Genomic DNA, 19,851 nt, shown 5'->3' with positions numbered 1-19,851 from the left:
AGAAGTTTGCCACTCATACCTAGGGTTAGAGGTAGGATTAAGGGAGGCCTTTTTTGTGGTTTACAAGAATTATGGCAAACAGACAAAAATGTTATTTAAAACAAATGATGTCACTAACAGAAAACGTGACATTTGGAAAAGTATCAAGTAAAGTATTTTCCCCCCACCTATTTAAATATAAAAAAAAGTCAACTTTTTGCTGACAAATTGTTCACAAATTTTGAATGAATTTGATTTAAAAAAAAAAAAAAAAAAAAAAAAATTAAAAAATTTTGTTCATTTGTACACAAGAAAAACTGAAAAAAGACAAAACTCGGGTTTTAAATAAAATTTTGTCTCACCAAACTGAATCATCCAAATACGACATTGGATCTCCATCTTTGTTGAAGTGAAAGTCAATTGTCATGCTGCTGTCACTGTCATGGGCGGACTCGAAATTGGTAACAGATCGGGTTGGAATTCCAAGAGCACGACACACTAAAATGAAAAAAATACAAGGGTTTGTATTACTGTACATAAATGTTATCAAAGGCAAGATAAGTTACTTTTCTACCAAACTGGATATAATTTTCGTGTTTTTATTCAATTTAACATGTTTATTCAGCTCAAAAAGCATACAGTGTTTACCGATGTATTGGAAAATTCAAAATGGCGCCCGACTCTCTCTTTAACACGGTAAGTTCGGGAAAAGGTGTTATAAATAATAAACTAGACAAAATACTATTAAAAACCACCGAATATATGTCAAGTTATGTCACGGTAACATATATTGAGCGAATTTCTAACAGTATTTTGTCTAGTTTATTATTTATTACACCTTTTCCCAAACTTACCGTGTTAAAGAGAGAATTGGCCGCCATCTTGAATTTTCCAATACATCGGTAAACACTGTATGCTTTTTGAGCTGAATAAACATGTTAAATTGAATAAAAACACGAAAACCATATCCAGTTTGGTAGAAAAGTAACTTATCTTGCTTTGATAACATTTATTTGTTATATATTTGTTTTTTGACAACTTTTTCGAATCTATGTGTACAGTAATACAAACCTAAATACAAATATAACATTTTCATTAATGATACTAGCAGGGAGAGACCTGATGCTGTCCGGGATTGAATCAGGATCAACAAATGTTCACTTTCAAAACTGTTGCCATCACAATTGGTTAAATCGTCCATTTTTCAAGCCAATCGATTTAATTGTCTGCTTTAGTTGGTAACCCACTGCAGTGCACTCGAAGGAGGATTTGTTTGTTTGTTCAGTTTATTGGCCTATCAACAGCTGCATGGTCATTTAAGGCCAAATAAGTTCATTTTTTTTCTTTGGATGTCTTAGTAAGGTAGGTGTTCTTTATTTTCCAGTATGTCAAGGTAAGATTGGAGGAAGGTCTGTAAGAGATTTGGGTTGAAAAATGTTTTTTTTTTTTTTTGTAGATTTATACTTTGGAGGAGAGGTTTACCTCTTTCAAGTAATTTAGAATTGTTTTTTCATTTATTTTTTCAAAGAGATCTTCAATGTTGTTAATGCTGTAGTGTTTTTGGCGTAGGGGAGCTAGGTCAATGCAGTTAATTAAAAAATGTTTAACGGTGTAGTTTTCTTGGCAAGGTAAGCATTCAGGTGGATTTTCTCCTTTTAATAGGAATGAGTGGGTACTCTACGGAGGAAGCTTCATATGTCTCTCCACAATGACTTAATACATTATAGTCTACATTGGGAATAACCTGCTCTTTATTTAGTACTTATACAGTTTAATCAAGACATTAAAAAAAATGAAAATATCGAACAGAAAGTTTACATTGTACCTATCTGTTATGGAATGAAGTTCTCTGAAAAAAAATTTCACTTAATTTCAAGTAGTTTTTTTTTTTTTTTTACAGCGAAAATGTGATGTTAGGTTGTATAAAAATGTTATCAGACCGTTCTTTTTTAAATTGGAATTTTTCAATTATCTATTTCTGATACTAATCACAGACATTCCAATACAAAACTCAAGACCACTCCCAGTACATTTGCGTGAAATTTAAAAATAAATGGGTCCAGCCATTTTGGTATCAATAGGGAACAAACTCACACACACAACTGTAAGTAGAGATAAACATAGAAAAAATAACACTTACATGTTGTCATGACACCAGAGAAGACCCAGCACTGGCCATACTGGACAGATGTTTTGGTCTCCATATACTCTTTAAGGATAGCTACACTCCCAGTCCAAGAAGTAGGAGTTGTACAATTCTTTGGGTACTTATCCGTCCATCTTCCTTCCAAGATTCCATTATCATCGTTGCTATTGATCTGATTTAAAACAATGAAAACACAAGCAAAAAATCAATAAAGTAAAATAAAATAGAAATTAAAAAGAAATATATATATATATATATATATATATATATATATATATATATATACACGCTAGCTGTACCCTGCCACGCGTTGCTGTGGCTCAAATTGGCGCAATGGAAAAAGTTCCAAAATGAGAAAAAGCATGTTTCTTATAGGTTTAATTTTCCATTTTGCATGGGTACACCGTTTTTGTTGTTCCATTTTCTTAGCTGATATAGAGATTTTCCGGTGTGGTGACTCTTGAATACGTAATATATATTGTCCATGTAAAAAAACAGTCAGTGTGTAACTGTAAGGCCCACAATTGTAAAGATTGTTCCCTGTGCTTTGTTGATGGTTATTGCAAATGACAATAAAATTGGAAAGTTCAATTTCCTAAAGTGTAATGATGTATCTGGTGGAATCATAGGAATGCATGGAATGAAGATATATTCATCTGTGAAAGGTCCTGTTAAGATTGTTGTTTCTATGATATTGTTTGTTAATTTTTTTTTTTACTGCAAGCTATGTGCCATTGCAAAGCTTGGATTGGTTTATATTTCACATGATAATTAGTACACCAAATTTCAGTTGCAATACATGTGGTGGCATCCCTAGCAAATATAACTGTTGGATAATTAACCACTTTATCTGCTTTCACAACAGTGTCGATGGATTTGTATTTGACTACCTCACTTGGAATTTTACATTGAATAATAGCGTTAAGTTCATGGGCATCTTTGTATTGACCTGCAAGAATAGCTCATTCACTCAGTCAAATGGAATTCTTACATTTTAAATATCTGCAAAAACATTTTAAACTATTCTTTTGATGAAATAAAATTACAGAAATTACAGAAGTTAAAAGTCAAAGAATTTTGCCCTTAACTCTGACCAGCTGGCACTTTTTTGTACCCAATTTCCCACAAGTCATGCAAAAGTTTTTGTGCGGATCGAACAGTCGGCAACTGGACATACATATTTTGAGTTAAGTTTAATGTCTTCACATGGAACAAAAAAGTAGAGTATTTCAGGCAAGCATTTATTTCATCTGCTGGTGTTGATTGCAGAATAACAGGTAACATTTGTCTGAAATCTCCTGCAAGCAATATTACTGCATTCCCAAATGGTCTGACATTGCCACGCAAATCTTGCAAGGATCAACCAAGAGCCTCAAGCGATTTTTGCGTACCATTGTGCATTCATCCTAAACAATAAGTTTGCATTTCTGCAATATTTTTCCCCATATTGGATGTTTTGGAGATGTTGAACATGAGATTTTTGAAAAATTGAATGTTTTAAAGTAGAATAAATAATTCTTCTACTTGGCAAGCAACCGGGTTATCTGTACTTTCACTTAACAAATTAATAAAAGAAAAACATATTGTAAAATTTGAATTTAACATGAAAATACTATTTTAAAAAATAGCACGATAACATAAGTGCATAAGTGCCACTTTAGGTACTCCCTGGGCGTTGAGTTCCATGGCGACCAGCATAATTATTTAATGGTCGCTCCCTTAGCCCCCCCCCCCGTCAAGGCTAATGCATGCGCACGTAACATTTTTTTTTTTATTTACTGACATTGGCTTAGTAACTAAACGATTTATTGATAATTTCGTAACCCTTCAACGCATGCCGGAAGGTTTAAATTGGTTCATTATTGTTGTAATGAAAAAAAAAAAAAAAAGTTTCATTCAACACAAAACCAAAAACACATTAATGATAAATGATTTATTATTGTATTCATTGTGAAGCGAGGTGCTCGCTGGGCAAAACAACAAACAGCTCACTTAAAATTAATTTTTCAAAAAACATTAATAAGAAAATAAATATTTAGAAAAATTAATTAAAAACAAATAATCAGACTTAGCTTGTTACAATAGGTGTGAATTTATTTGCCCTGGTGTATCACACTCGTGTTATTTTTAGTCCGAAAATAAAGAAGAAATCCTTCCCGACTGGTCAAATGTTTTTGGCGATAAGTTGGGATGAAATGATAAATTAATTTTCTTTAGAAAATTCGTTCGGGTAAGGAGCAGCGTGAATAGATCAGAAGAATGTCTTCTTTTTTGTGTGGTTTCACCATTGGAAACGGGACAGGGTGTGTCGCGCACGAGCGACAGAGCGTGGCAGTAACGCGTCGTACTCCTCTGGGGTGCTCGAGCTAAAAAAAGGGCGAGAGACTACTCGAATTTGGCGCCACGGCTTTTTTTTTTCGTCTATTTCTTGGAGCTCTCCGGAAACGGTGAATGTTCAATGTCACTGTCAAAATTAGTTCCGGGGTAGACGCTACAATTGAAATTTACTAATTTTTAAATAAGTAAAAAAAAAAAAAATTAATAAAAAAATAGTTGCTTATGTGCGCATAAAAAACTTTTTTCTTTTTTTTTTTTTTTAGCTTAGGTCCACCTTGGAATCCCCCCCCCCAAAAAAAAACCTCCAAATCTTAAGAACAGCTTCCGGAATACACATCACTTTTTTTTTTTTTTGGGGGGGGGGGGGGGGGATATTTAAAAAAATTTTTTTTTTAAAAAAAAAATCGATAAAAGTCGTCATTTAAAAAGAAATTTAAAATCAAATGTTTGTAAAAGTGAGAAATTATTAATAAATGTTTAGTATCATTTTTCGGTGCTAATGCAGAGAGTGATCCGCGCTATTTTTTAAATCGTGTTTTTTTATTCCAAAAAACTCAAAGCAAGCGACAAAATTTTTTTTGGCCTCATATAATAAAGAAAAAATGTGTAAATTAAAAAATTTGGAAGATAAACAAATGAATTATGTCTTTTTTTTTTTTAACTTACTAAACAGAAAATGAAATCTTTCGTCAATTCGTGGCTGTGAAATGAATTGAACCGGAAGTTCAGTTTTATCAATAGAACAGATTCGCAGTAACGGTTAAAAAAATATATTTATTTTATTTAATATTTTAATTTTAATAATTCGCGAGGTAAATTTATTTTAATAACATAAAAACATACCTCGACTCTAAAGATGGGTTGTCTGAAAATTTCAAATAAATTGGTAACGTAGAAATATGGTTTTATTCGTTTAGAACAAACCAACTTTACATTTTTATATATATAGATTATTTATTTCTTTTTTCACAAGAGAGTTACCACTTATCAAGGCTTAAAGGCCACTCGAGGATAAAGGGGGAGGTTTTTTCTAATTTAAATAAAAAAACAAAAAATCAATAAAGTAAAAGAAAAAAGAAATTAAAAAAGAAATATATATATAATTTTTTACAAGAGTTACCACTTATCACGCGTGGTTAAGAGGGGACCTTTTCTAATTTAAATAAAAAACAAAAAAATCAATAAAGTAAAAGAAAATAGAAATTAAAAATAAATATATATATAATTTTTTTTTTACAAGAGAGTTCCCACTTACAAAGGTTTAAAGGCCACTTGAGGATAAAGGGAGGGCCGGGGGGGGGGGGGTTGAACCTTTTCTAATTTAAATAAAAAAAAAAAAAAGGTAAAATTTGAAAAGTTTTTTCATTATTTAACTATGTTCCTACTAATAAAAGATTAAAACATTTTTTTTTTTTAATATAAAAATAAGTCACCACCAAAATGACTGCCAACTTTTTGAAAAGAAAAAACTCTTTCTTTCAGCTGTTCTTTCCCTTCCTATCTTATTTTTAAAAGCCTCAAAAACTGCCTTATTCTTCATCTTTTCTTTTGCTGGGCTCTTCTAATTCAGGCATAAATGGGATGGTGGGAGCGCGAGATGACCTACTTTAACTGTAAAAAGATATCAGCCTACAATCCTATGGTTCAGCCAATAGGGTGTGTGTGTGTGTGTATGATGGCGGTTACCATAATGTAATTCTTGTTGGGTAGGTCATCATTTCGGCGGGTCCTCGAAATTAATAAGATGGGAGTAGAAACCGACCTGGGAATAATAATAAAGAAACAAAGGAACTTCCAAATTAAACAGTTTTATATTCATTTCAGCGTTATAGAAAGGTCGTGATTTTCATTTATGTCCCCTGACTCTGGAACCACTCACGTCTCCTTCCAACACTTTTTGTATCTCTCTTTTTGTCTTTCCCACCACTGTTCTCCGTTCTGATTGTTCTCTTTCAGTGGAGGAGAAATCCTTCACGACTGAGACAATTTTTATTTCTGTACCTTTTCTCCACGTTAAAAAAATGACCCTGGTGTCTAACTGTCCCGTGGGGAGGCATAGTATATAGGTACAACCTCTGGTCACATTTTTGAGGAAAGGAGGAAGGGGGAAAGGGAAGAGTAGAGAGAAAGACATGTAATGGAGAAATAGTAGTCTTGGCTTCACTACAATATATATAATATATATATATATACACACACACACACACATATATGCGTGTATATACATGCAACCACACCACGACCAAGAGAAGAAGGCCGGTTAACTGAAAAATGACCTCACACACAGTAGGTAAATGTGTCAAACCGTCAAACTGTGTTCTCCACCTCCTGACAACTCATACAGATGATTGCACGTTATCGCAACAGCCATTTGCCATTGATTTCTCAACATCAGCCATTGGTGTTTCCTGGGGTTTAGGTGACAAAAAGGCTCTCCAAGGTACCAGATTTCTCTGCACACTTCCAGTGGAGGTCTGGTTAGTACTCTACCACCTCGGTCTTTCCATCCTCCCTGACCCTTCACAACTATTTGATGTAGTGCCAGTCAGTGTCATCTACACCAGTTTTTTATTATTATTGTTATAATAATAGTAGTACTTGTACAGTGTATGTACTGTGTTATATTTTAGATAATATTTTCAAGTTAAATTAAATTTTTGTGGACTCTTTCTTTTCATTAAATTGTTAGGTGAAAGTGCAGAATAGTTAGAAAGTCATGTTAAGAATAGTTTTCTAAATAACATTATTTCAGCACAGTGCATACACTGCATTACTAAAATAATAACAACAACATTTATTCATAAGATAAAACATAAGAAAATATGTTAACTAAAATTTAATGTACTTTAATTAAAATTGATCAGTTTATGAATTTTTAAGATGAATTTGTGTTCATGTGTCCCAGGAGAGAATAGAGAATTTCCTATTTCAGTCATGTAAATTATTTACAGTTAAAGTGTTATAAAACAAACAAAAATTTTAACAATATAAAATACTAAATTCATTGATCGTTTTATTTAAAAAAAAAATAAATAAATAAATAAAATAACAACAAAAAATTGTTATGAAAAATGCTTCTAACTTTAAAATATTTGGAAATACTCAAAAGTTTTATTTATTATTAAAAGAATGGACTGAAAAATATTCTCACATAAAAATTGTTTGTTTTACAGTTTAAAAAAATAAATAAAATGAAATATTCAACTTTCTATGATAGAAATACAAGAAAAGTTCAGAAACAAGTTCACTTACTGCTATATTTTGTTAGATTAAAATTATCCCTCCCCATGTGTGCGGCCCTGTCGGTGGGGCATTAGAATATGCCGACTGCAAAGTCCCTCAATGGGGGTCCTGGATATGACCTTAAACTATATCCAGTGGTGAGGCCCCAGCTTGTGGGCTTTGGGGAGTGTGGAACCACCCTTTAATTACCATTGCTCCCAGGTCCACTCTGACCCGAAGTGGTAGTACCTGTTAGGGTTCCAACTATGGGTTAAATAGAAACTGACGTGAAAACAACAAATATATTCTATTAAAAAAACTTTTTCTTCAAAATCTTTGGATTCGGCATTAAATAACCCGAAAAGGGTTGATATGCCATAAAACAAAAACAACCAACCAACCTTCCCCATGTGCAATTATAATTATTTATCCAAATGGAGAATTGTTCTTTCTCTTTAGAAGAAAATACATGCATACTTGGACTACTTTCATAAAATTACCCCAGCCATTCTCTAAGGCAACAAAAAATATTTTTTATGCCTACTGGCATGGCAATGTGGTTGAACATAGGAACCGTAGACACCCTTTACCTACATGTCACTCTGGCAATGACGTCACGATGTCATGTTCACTGGCCTCCTTCTATATCTCAGTAGCTGTGATACACACACACACATGGAGAAGAAAGATCTAGTAATACTAAGAGATACGTTCAAAGTATCTTTCTATGGTGATAACCTGTTTGAGTAATGAATAATACCCCCCTCCCCACATTGGCAACAATAAAGCATATCATTAAAATAAGAGATTTTGTCCCCTCCTTTAATGGGATGAAAAAGGAATGGATTCAAATCTTAAAATCGGAAGTAAGATCCTTTTTTTATTTTCAGTGACACAGCTTGAGTACGTCTTAGGGTTTGCCAGTTTAGAGTTTTTAAGGACAAATCTAGCCATTTTTCTTTTCCTTTTTTTGAAACAGTTTGGCTGTCAAAAATGTAATTTGGACTGGGGGACTTAAATTTAGCCTTTTTCGGCTAATTTTTTTTTTTAGATATCTATTTAATAGTAATCTCTATATAAATAAAATGAACTCATTTTTTCCTGTCTGATTTTGACCTTAATAGGATTAAAAATCAAGATATTTCATGCAAATATAATATGCACAAACGGCAGAACAATATCTGAGGTGTGTTATAGGCTTATTATTTCTCAAATTCCTCGATAATCTTAGATTTCTATACCTTTTCTGCTGAGAAGTCACGCCCAAAATCGGTTAAGATCAATGGAAGTGGTAAAATATTTTCTCTCTAATAAATTCCTCCTCCCCCTGCCACCACTTAACACCGTTTGGGGATCGTTCACAAGGAACAGTTGAGAAGAGAACACTGGTTTGGCTTCGTAGTTCTTTCATGTGAAGTTATTTAAAATCACTAAATTAAGCTGCAGTGCTCTGTGGCGTAGTGGTTAGCGTGCTGGACAATTCACATTATATTTTCATGTTCGCGCCGACCTACCGTAGTCGTTTTTTTTTTTTTTTTTTTCCTAAACAACTGGAATGGACTTTTCTTGGTGGCCGAACTGTTAACGTTGCAGATGTTTTTTTGTTTTTTTTTTCACACTTTATTTTCCTACTTTTAAGATTATCGAGGAATTTGAGAACTAATAAGCCTATAACAAACATCAGATATTGTTCTGCCATTTGTGTATAATGTATTTGCATGAAATATTTTGATTTTTAATCCTATTAAGGTCAAAATCCCACGGGAAAAAATGAGTTCATTTTATTTATATAGAAGAATAGAAGAAGATAGATGAGAGAGAGAAAAGGATGAATTTTAAATCATTTTTATTTCATTATTAGGCTCTTTATGCCTCCATGAGTTAGTCTAGTTTGTCCTTTATTTAAGGATATCCGTTATGCTTTTTTTTTATGAAAAAAAATCTTTTTATCACTCACAATAGCAGAAAGGCAGCGGATGACAATAATTGGATTTTTATAACCATTTTCGTTAAGTTCTCCATTTTTAAGCACAGTCAGGGCTGCATCGAGACAAGGTTCATCGAACTGAAGCAAAAAAGAATTAAAAGATAAAATAAAAAATAAAAAGAAAATAAAAAGAATTAAATAAATTAAATAATATTTGTGATATACAAGTTTGAGACAAATGTGACAATTTATTGATTTTATTCATTTCACATTAAGCATATTTGTAGGTATCCCAAATATTTGTAGGTATCCCAAATATTTGTAGGTATCCCAAACTGGCCTAGTTTAGGTGCGAAAACTAGTAAATAAAGTAAAATTTCCCTTAACTTCAACTTGCGATATCTCGTTTGTTTTTTGGGTTATTTTGATATGGTTTTGATTTAAATAAAATTTAATCTTTTGTCTTTATAGATATATAATTCTTTTTCTTGTGTCTTTAATAGTTTTTTTTTTTTTCAGGATTTTTCAAGTTATGCCTCTAATTTTGGTAAATGTCGCTTTATTTTTTTACACAAAAAAAATGTTGATGTTTTTCAAATTTGTTGTGCTTCATATTGTGAGTCTCTAAGTAGATAAAAATGGTATCATTTTAAAGAAAAAAGGTCACTTAATAACATGGTGAGGTTATTAAAAGGTTATAAGTGGTTTTTCTAAAAAAAAAAATCCAACTTGAAAACTTCAGTGAAAGAAACATGAAAGAAATTTTATAGTAAGAATTCCGGAAAAGGCATCGTTTTGTAGAGGAATATCTCCTCTTTAATAATCTGTTGGTGTCATGTTTATGGCCCCATAAATCAAGGAGCGCACACTAATAAAAGTTGGGGTACCTACAGAGATTTTCAACTTAATGCCAGAGAGACCAATTATCAACTGTCAGCTAGCCAGTAGCCACACAGCAAGCACAACGTACTGATTGACTGAACGGAAAAACATAAACAAACAACTCGTTTCACTATGGACTTACCAAAGTTCTTAGGTGAGTTTGTTTTTTCTTTATTATTTAAAAGTTATAGAAAGATATTTTTTTAATTAATATTTTTAGAACGTCATTAAAAAAATGAAAATTTACAATTTAAAAAATAATGCCAGTTTATTTTCTATAGCTTTTTTTTCAAACTTTCATATGTTCTTTCATCGCTTTCTCCTTCGGTTACGGTTGGATAAACTTCAGCATTGTTAAATTATTTTAATTAAATTAATTAATAAAACCGTGTACAAAACATTTTTAGTTATGTGGGACTGACGGAAACTTATTTTTTTCGGTTGGATAAACTTTAGCATTGTTAAATTATTTTAATTAAATTCCATAAACAAAACGTTCGGCTAGTGACTTATGACGATAAAGTATATGTTTTTGTTATTGTTCAGAAACATAAGTTTTTTTAATTATGAAAAAAAAAAAAAAAAAAAGAGAATTAAAAAAAAATTATTTAAAATAAATTACTTAAAATAAGCATTATTTATTTACTAATTTTTTGTTTCTTTGTTTTGGATTCGTAAAACATGTCAACATTTACGCTTTGTAGAAAAAAACTGACTAAATATGAAAACTCAGTTCCAAGGCTATATATTAGCAAATATATTAAATTATTTTGTCCTACAATTTGAAAATAATTACATAAAAACTTTTTATGTCAGCATTAACAGAAATTGTGACAACGCATGTTAATTTTTTTTTGTCGTCACCCGTACATACACTTATAAACAATAAAAGTGGTTGCAGGACAGAATGGCTGGCATTCTGCAGCAAAGAAGGGTACCAATCTCAAATCACAAGTTATCGGGCAAATAGGTTTAATTCTCTATTTGAAAATGCCCTGGCAATATATCACCATAAAGAGCACATAAAATTATTTTTATCTGTGTTTGCAACATCTTGCAATATAAAATTACAGAGTGTTTTGGTTGACATTTCTGATGAGAGAGACTACATTCCCTACTTGCTGCAGTTGGTTTGCTGAACATTAATTTGACCAAACCTTTCTGGAAACTTGTTAACAGCACTGTTCAGTATGTTGACTTCCATCACTATATCAAGAAAATGGCTCTAAGTTTAGAATGCTGGATCAACAATCCCCAGTTGTTATTAAAATCTGACTGTAAAGGTGTATTTAATGGGGAATTCTTTGAGGAAGGCAATGTGTCTCTCTGTATTAGTCTCACAGCCCCTGAACTTGTTTTAGAATGTTTGCGCAAGATACTCAGTTCCTCATTGTCACTAAGCACCAGTTGCATGACTTTTTAGAAGGAGGTGCTTTTGGAAAAGATGTAGATCAGGAGACGAGAGATGCCTTGAAGAGCTGCCCTTTAACAAATCTATCAGGTGAGCATGCCTTTGGAGATTTAGATTTTAGCATGCAAACAAAACAACATGCATCACTACATAATCAATCATCTTCAAATATGCTTAAGCGCAATCGGACAACAGCTTGGTTGGAAGTAATACCATCAACAAAGAGGCAATCCATTCTGAGCATCTCCAGAAAACATGCAAAACATTTGCGACAAAAACATGCACAACAAGAAGCCCTTGTGAAACTTCGTGTCCAAGAAAAAATTGCACAAAATGAAAGATTAAAGAAGGAAAAAGAACGTCAAGCTGCTGCTGAGAAAGAGAGAATTATTAACTCTGTTATTAAGCATGGTGGTCCAGTGAAGTCTGATAAACAGATAAAAAAAATTTCAGAAAGTGGTTTGGAAGCACTCAAAGACCAATTGAGATACCTCAAGGTTGTTTTAGGTGTCAAAATCAACACCAGTGGAAATAAAGTTCAACTGGAAGCTGCACTCTCTGACTACTTGAAAAGAAATCCAATTGATTCATCTCCACCTCCACCAAAGCAACAAAAAATGTCTTCCCTAAGTGAATCTGATGAACATTCAGATAACTCTTGCAGTTGTGATGAAAATCCATCTCATGTTATCTTCAGTTATGAACATCAAGGACAATGGGTAGCTGTCTACTATGACACCAACTTTTACATTGGCCAAGTCATTGATATTATATCTGCATCCAGCGGTATAGTAAAATTTTTAATGCAAACAAAAAGTAGAAAAAATTATTTTCGATGGCCTTTATCAGATGACATTGCACAAGTAGAGTCAGCATTTGTCTACAGATGGGATTTTGAGGTAATGCCAGTTTCAAGTGATGATAGGATTTGGAGGGTTCCTGAGATATCTACTATAGCAGAAGCCTATGAAAGAATTCTGAGAGAAGATCGATAAGAAAGGAATTGTAGTAAGATCTAAAATATCTTTCTTACTTGTTTTTTAAATTGAAAGTTTTTCAATGTTTAAAAAAAATGATTTGTGCCTTGTGATTTCTGCGTTATCCGTCACCAATGTTCTCGGTATCCCATTTCTCAAAAATATTACTCTTAATATTTGTTTTACGGTGGTACTTTTTTTATCAGGTACTCTCACCATTTCAAGCCAACCTGAATATGCATCTACTAATATTAATAATAGTCCTATCTCATTGACATAGGCATGATCCATGTGTACTCTGCTCCACGGTTCTGCTTCTCAGGACCACACATGTATTTTATTTTGCTTGAAATTCCTGAGTTCTGTGCATTTTGTACATCTTTTTACATAGTCCTCTACATCTCTTGAGTACCCCGGCCACCATGCTTCCAATTTTAATCTTCTTTGCGTAGCTGCTACTCCACAATGTACATCATCATGTACACTTTTTAAAACCTGTCTCCTCTGTGTTTCTGGGGGAACTACCAAGTCTCCATTACATATTACCCCGTTTTCTGTAGTCAGTTTATGTCTTATTTTTTTGAATGGTCTTTCAGCCATTGAACAATTTCCCCAACGATTCTCTTTTATCCTCAACACTTTTCTGTTTAACACTGGGTCATTTGTAGTTTCAGTAGCCATTTTATCTACAGATATTACATCGGTTTCTACAAGTTGCAGGAATGTCTCTTCAAATTCCTCGTCGTTTTTGTCCTTATCCTCTCTATAAAATCTCAATCTAGATAAGGCATCAACGTGCGGTATCGTATTCCCTCTAACATACTCAATGTCAAAGTCGAATGCCATCAGTCTGATCGTCCAACGTAATATTCTGGATGTTGTAACTTTTGGTAGTTCTTTTCTTGGGTTGAAAATAAATTCCAGTGGTCTGTGATCACTTTTCAACAAGAATTTTTTCCCCATCAAGAACTGTTTTGCTCTGTCCGTTGTCCACACTATGGCTAGTGCCTCCCTTTCTATATTAGAATAATTGTGTTCAGTCGTTGTTAATCTCCTCGATAAGTACATTGCGGGATGACCGTCTTGTGACAAAATACCGGATATGGAATGCTCACTAGTGTCAGTAGTTAGAGTTATGTCCTTCTAAGGGTAAACAAATTGTACTATTGGCTTTTTCGCCAGAATCTGTTTTAACTTTTCAAAGGCTTTCTGTTGGTGTTCTAACCAAATGAATTCCGCAAATTCGCATGCCAGCGTCTCTTAGCCGGTTCAGTATATTTTTGGTTTTTTTCTTTAAATCATTTTCATTTAAATCTCCAACACATATATCGTCTTGATAACAGATGGTATTTTCAACATTTCCTATTACTTTTTCAATAGGTTTTTGAAAAATTGCACTTGCCGTTTTTATGCCATACAGCATTCTTTTCCATCTTAACAGGCCCTATAGGTGTGTTTATCATCATCAGTTCTTTAAAATTTTCATCTATGAGAATTTGGTGGTAAGCTGATTTTAGGTCTATCTTCGAAAATACTTTCATTCCTGCAAGTTTATGTAAAGCTACTTTCACATTCAGAACAGGGTACGAGTCAGCGCAAACTTTATGGTTCCCCCTATTTTATAATCTCCACAAATTCTCAAGTCAGTCTTTTTTTTTTTTTTTTTTTAATACCACAATGGGTGATGCCCATTTACTTCCTCCTGAAGGGGCAGGTTCTAATAAATCTTCCTTTTTGAACTTCCGCAACTTAGCTATTACTAACGGTAATAAATGCACTGGTACTTTTCTCACTTCGTAGTAGGAGGGGGGACATTTTCTTTTAATTTCAGGCTAGCTTCATAATTTTTTAATTTTCCTGTTTTTTCCATTTCTATCTCATTAATCAACTTCGTTGAATTTATTTTTAATACGTCATTCTCCAATAGTCCATGCGTTTTTCGGTAATTTGTAACTATAATGGGTAGCAATTCATATTTTTCTTTTAGTTCTATTGAACCTTCAAAGTAACCCATAATTGCTATAACCGAGCCATCAAACTGACGTAATTGTACATTGCTTTTTTTTAAATGTGGTTTTCACATTTTTCCCCACAAATTTCTAGGAATTATTGTTACTTCACTGCCAGTATCTATCTGCATTTCAACAACACAATTGTTGATTTTCATTTTTGTTTTTGTATCTTTATTCCTTGATCCAGTATTTTGTATATTATCCTTTTTTACATTAAAAATTTGTCTATTTTCATCCTCTATTCTTTCCACATTTTTCATTTAACATACTTCTTTGAAGTGATTCTTTTTTAAACACTTTGAACATGTTTTCCCAAACGCTGGGCATTTTTCGTTTTTCCGGTCATGAATTTTTCCACAGTACATTTTTTCTTTTCGTTTCTACCGTATACGTGCCAGCCATTATTTCTTCGTAGGAGTGTTTTTTTATTTTGGTTGTAGGTATGTACTAATTCCTGCTCCTGTATAAATTCTAGACACATATTCAAGGGCATGTTTGTAAGTTGTAGCTGTTATATTAGCTTATATCTATGTGCCGAATCATGCATACCTTCAATAAATCTTAGTTGAATTAAGTCTTATTCTGTCGTCTGTTCTTAGTTTTTCAAAATCACAGTATTTACTCGCACTTCTTAACCGGTGTAAATATTTTACTATCGGTCCATCCACTTCCTACTTCATTGCCCCAAACTTGGTTCTTTCTACAATCACCAGTATTTTCTTTGGCCTCATGTTTCCCTTGATAAGCTGACTTATTTCTCCAAAAGTCATTTCTTCTAGTGTTACATGATAAGGGCTGTCCCCTTTTCATGTAAGTATAAAAATGGAGAATTTAGTTTAAAACGAAAATGAAATAGCAATAGACAAATTCGAACCTCGTAATCTGGGTTTAGAATAGATTACGTGTGAGAATTTAAAAATGTAAAACAAACATTTGTTTAGAATATAGATAAAATATTTCAAGGAAAGAATGTTAACTATCAAGTTTGTTATGAAATTTTAAATTGAAAGAATGCAGCTTATAAGATAATGTTTTTAACATATTGAATATAGGTTAAAATTCCTTTTGTAGAAATAGGAAAAGTTTTGGACACGGATGTCCAGGACACGTGAAAGAAGGCACATGTTTTAACATGTGTATGACGTCACGGAAAATAGAAAGTTCTAGGAATAGAGAAAAAAACTTTAGTTAAAACAGTCAGTGAAGAAACTCGGAGAGAATCAGGTCTAGGAAGCGAGATGTCACTTCAAGAAAAAAATGTGAAGCCTATAATTCTTGGTGATGGAAACACGGCCGTGTGACGAAATAAACCATCCTGTGTTTTGTAAAACTCGTCTTGTCTTATGATTCTTACGAAAAGGTAAAGTGAAATTGTATTATATATTTGTGTTATATGTCTTTACATACACGTCTCAACATCATCATGTCTACACAATGTCCGAACTGTCTGAACACTGTCCTCACTCAAAGAGCTTTCTTCTTCTACACATCAAAAGAATGAACATTTAATATATAAGAATAATAACATGAACAATCTCTAAAAGTCTCTACAACCACATCTCTCTCTCTGAGTACATCAACATCCCTCTTAATAAGACTCTTACTTTATCTCTAAGACTCTCTCTCAACGCAACACTAGTTCTTGAGGGTAAACCATTGTAGCAACCTTCATAATTGCTTCACAACCAACGTTAGCCATGAACAAGTCGATGATTTCATTCTCCCCTCCTTGTTTTTTGTTGTCTTTCAACTTTTGCTTCTCGCATTAGCAGCAAAGCAACGAACCCAAGTATCTACGTATTCCATGTCTTCAAAGACCAGAGAACATCCTATTGTTGTGTATAACGCTAAGCAAGTGTTCAACAACCACCTGTTCTAGTTGGTGTCGGTTTATACATATGAGCTATTTGCCCATATGTAAATTATACTTAATTTGTATATCACTACAACCTAGAATTCTTCATAAGTTTTGGTTTCGATTAAAGCTGAAGGAACTCAAGTTATAAGCGTACTTTACGACTGGGCTAAGAGGTGTTCCCGCTAACTTAGATAAATACTTTTGCAATTTTAACAAAAGAGCTACAATAATATCAGAGCGTCTCCATTTACACTGAATATCTACAGAATGCCAACATCAATATATTACATATGAATGAGTTCCCTGTAGAATTTCCATGGATCCCACAAGGAATAATAATTATAATAATAATGATTTCAGTGGCTAAACATAGTTCAATCCTCATTTTTCCTCAGATAACTGACCAACTATTTCAGAGAGAAAGAGAAAAAAAGAGAATAAATAAGAGAAGTAATATGAACACCTGTCCAAAATTCCATTTTCGGCCATGATTCCAAAATGCTGAGCCAACCCAGATCCTGCCAGTGTCATTGAGGACATATTCTTCTTTGTCTTTTTCATCTTCCATATAAACGACGTCATCTGCAAATGGGCAATCAATAAAAAATTGGAAGGGGGGGAAAAACAAAACAAAAAAAAAAAAAAACAGGTTTATTCTTCTTATATACTAAAAAGCATGATACACTAAGAGACTTTTTAAAACATGAGCATTTTTAATTTAAGCATAACAGATCAAGAAATTTTTTTTTTTTAAATTTAAGCATGACAAACCAAGAAATTACTTTTTAAATTTAAGCATGGTGTATCAAGAAATTGCTTTTTTTTAAATTTTATCATGACTGACCAAGAAATTGCTTTTTTAAATTTTATCATGACAGACCAAGAAATTACTTTTTATAAAAATTTAAGCATGACAAAATAAGAAATTGTTTTTTAAATTTAAGCATGGCGTATCAAGAAATTGCTTTTTTAAAAATTTTATCATGACAGACCAAGAAATTGCTTTTTTAAATTTTATCATGACAGACTAAGAAATTGCTTTTTTTTTTTTAAATTCAAGCATGACAAACCAAGAAATTGCTTTTTAAATTTAAGCATGGCGTATCAAGAAATTGCTTTTTTTTTTTTAATTTTATCATGACAGACCAAGAAATTGCTTTTTTAAATTTTATCATGACAGACCAAGAAATTGCTTTTTTAAAAAATTTAAGCATGACAAACTAAGAAATTGCTTTTTAAATTTAAGCATGGCATATCAAGAAATTCCTTTTTTTAAATTTCATCATGACAGACCAAGAAATTTGCATTTTTAAATTTTATCATGACAGACCAAGAAATTGTTTTTTTTTTTTTCAATTTAAGCATGACATATCAAGGAATATCTTTTTTAAATTTAAGCATGATAGACCAAAAAAATTGTTTTTTGAACTTAAGCATGATATATCAAAAGATTGTTTTTTTAAATTTAAGCATGAGTGACCCAGAAAATGCTTTTTCAAACTTAAGTGTGAAAGACAAAAAAAAAAAAAAAAATCCCTTTTCAGACTTAAGCATGACAGACAAAGAAATTGTTTTACAACTTAAGCATGCAAGACCAAGAAAATATTATTTCCAACTTAAGAAAGTTAATATATTTACATTGATGAGATTTACATTAAATGACCGACTTTCATGAGCCGAGGGCAAGAATGTTGCATGAATATTTTTCTCCTATAAAGAGGACCCCAGCGGTTTTTATAAACATAATTTTGATTCACTTTAACTATGCATCTTCTTATATTAAAAGTGTGTCCAAAGGGATTACACACCTGCACATGTGCTATTGCATGTTTTCGCAGTAGGATATGAGCTTTAACAGATTGAGGATGAAGATGATTATAACGATGATGAGGATGATTATAACGATGATGAGGATGATTATGAGGAGGAGGAGGATGATGATGATGGCAACCTTCTGTCTCGTGCGACAATTGATGTCTGCATCTGATGGACTGCAGCATCTGCAGTTGCTCTACGGTTGAAACTGGAGTTGCCTTTTCAGATGCAGACCTTGGCGGTTGATAAGGACACCTAGGTTTTCCCAGCAAACAAAGTCCGATGGAAAGGAAAGTCAATATGGTCAGAGCCAGCACAGTGGCAGGAGTTGCCCCAAAACAGTTGCAGTGCTTCACCATCCACCTATTGGCACTCCAAACCTGATTTTTTTTGTGTGGTTGGGGATATATATATATATATATATATATATATATATGAAATTTATTTATACAAACATTGATGGCTACATATGTGCATACATGTTTCTGTAATCACCCGCGTTGGGGATTACGTCTTCAGGCCAAGAATTATCGCCGAGAACTGATATTTCAAACAAAAACATCTTATTTCGTTTACCCATTTCATCCTTTTGAGTAAGTCATCCATTTTCATTATCAATTTTAGTAAATAATCCTTGGTATTTGGTGTGGGGATGTTCTTGAATGACGTATCGAAGTTAATCCTTTCCATGTTTGTTTTATGAAGACACAAAGCATATTAAAACAAATCACTATTTTTTTTTTTCATTCAAACACACTGGAGCTCAATTTAAGAGTCAGCGTTTCATTTTTATAAGCACATTTTATAAAAGGATCATTTTTATAAGCACATTTTATAAAAGGATCATTTTTATAAGCACACTTTATAAAAGGATCATTTTTATAAGCACACTTTATAAAAGGATCATTTTTATAAGCACACTTTATAAAAGGATCATTTTTATAAGCACACTTTATAAAAGGATCATTTTTATAAGCACACTTTATAAAAGGATCATTTTTATAAGCACACTTTATAAAAGGATCATTTTTATAAGCACATTTTATAAAAGGATCATTTTTATAAGCACACTTTATAAAAGGATCATTTTTATAAGCACACTTTATAAAAGGATCATTTTTATAAGCACACTTTATAAAAGGATCATTTTTATAAGCACACTTTATAAAAGGATCATTTTTATAAGCACACTTTATAAAAGGATCATTTTTATAAGCACACTTTATAAAAGGATCATTTTTATAAGCACACTTTATAAAAGGATCATTTTTATAAGCACATTTTA

The 19,851-nt window shown here is 32.5% G+C and overlaps 1 protein-coding gene across 1 annotated transcript in view; it reads right to left on the bottom strand.

Annotated features, from left to right (window-relative positions):
* The window catches only part of LOC145254616 (protein-glutamine gamma-glutamyltransferase K-like), a gene marked incomplete at its 5' end in the record, with an annotated part of 58,167 nt that overhangs the window by 14,713 nt on the left and 23,603 nt on the right, over nt 1-19,851 (bottom strand). The window contains 4 exons of the mRNA XM_080113227.1: nt 342-477; nt 2,120-2,297; nt 9,642-9,749; nt 17,215-17,333. Of these exons, the coding sequence (XP_079969353.1) occupies nt 342-477; nt 2,120-2,297; nt 9,642-9,749; nt 17,215-17,333 (541 nt within the window). The remainder of the gene's footprint in view (nt 1-341; nt 478-2,119; nt 2,298-9,641; nt 9,750-17,214; nt 17,334-19,851) is intronic.

Source organism: Euprymna scolopes, chromosome 30 (genome assembly GCF_053919585.1).
Source record: "Euprymna scolopes isolate OS-2025 chromosome 30, ASM5391958v1, whole genome shotgun sequence".
NCBI classification, from domain to species: domain Eukaryota; kingdom Metazoa; phylum Mollusca; class Cephalopoda; order Sepiida; family Sepiolidae; genus Euprymna; species Euprymna scolopes.
The sequence above is the reverse complement of the archived record's forward strand: the minus strand, read 5'-3'. Positions and strand labels throughout refer to the sequence as shown.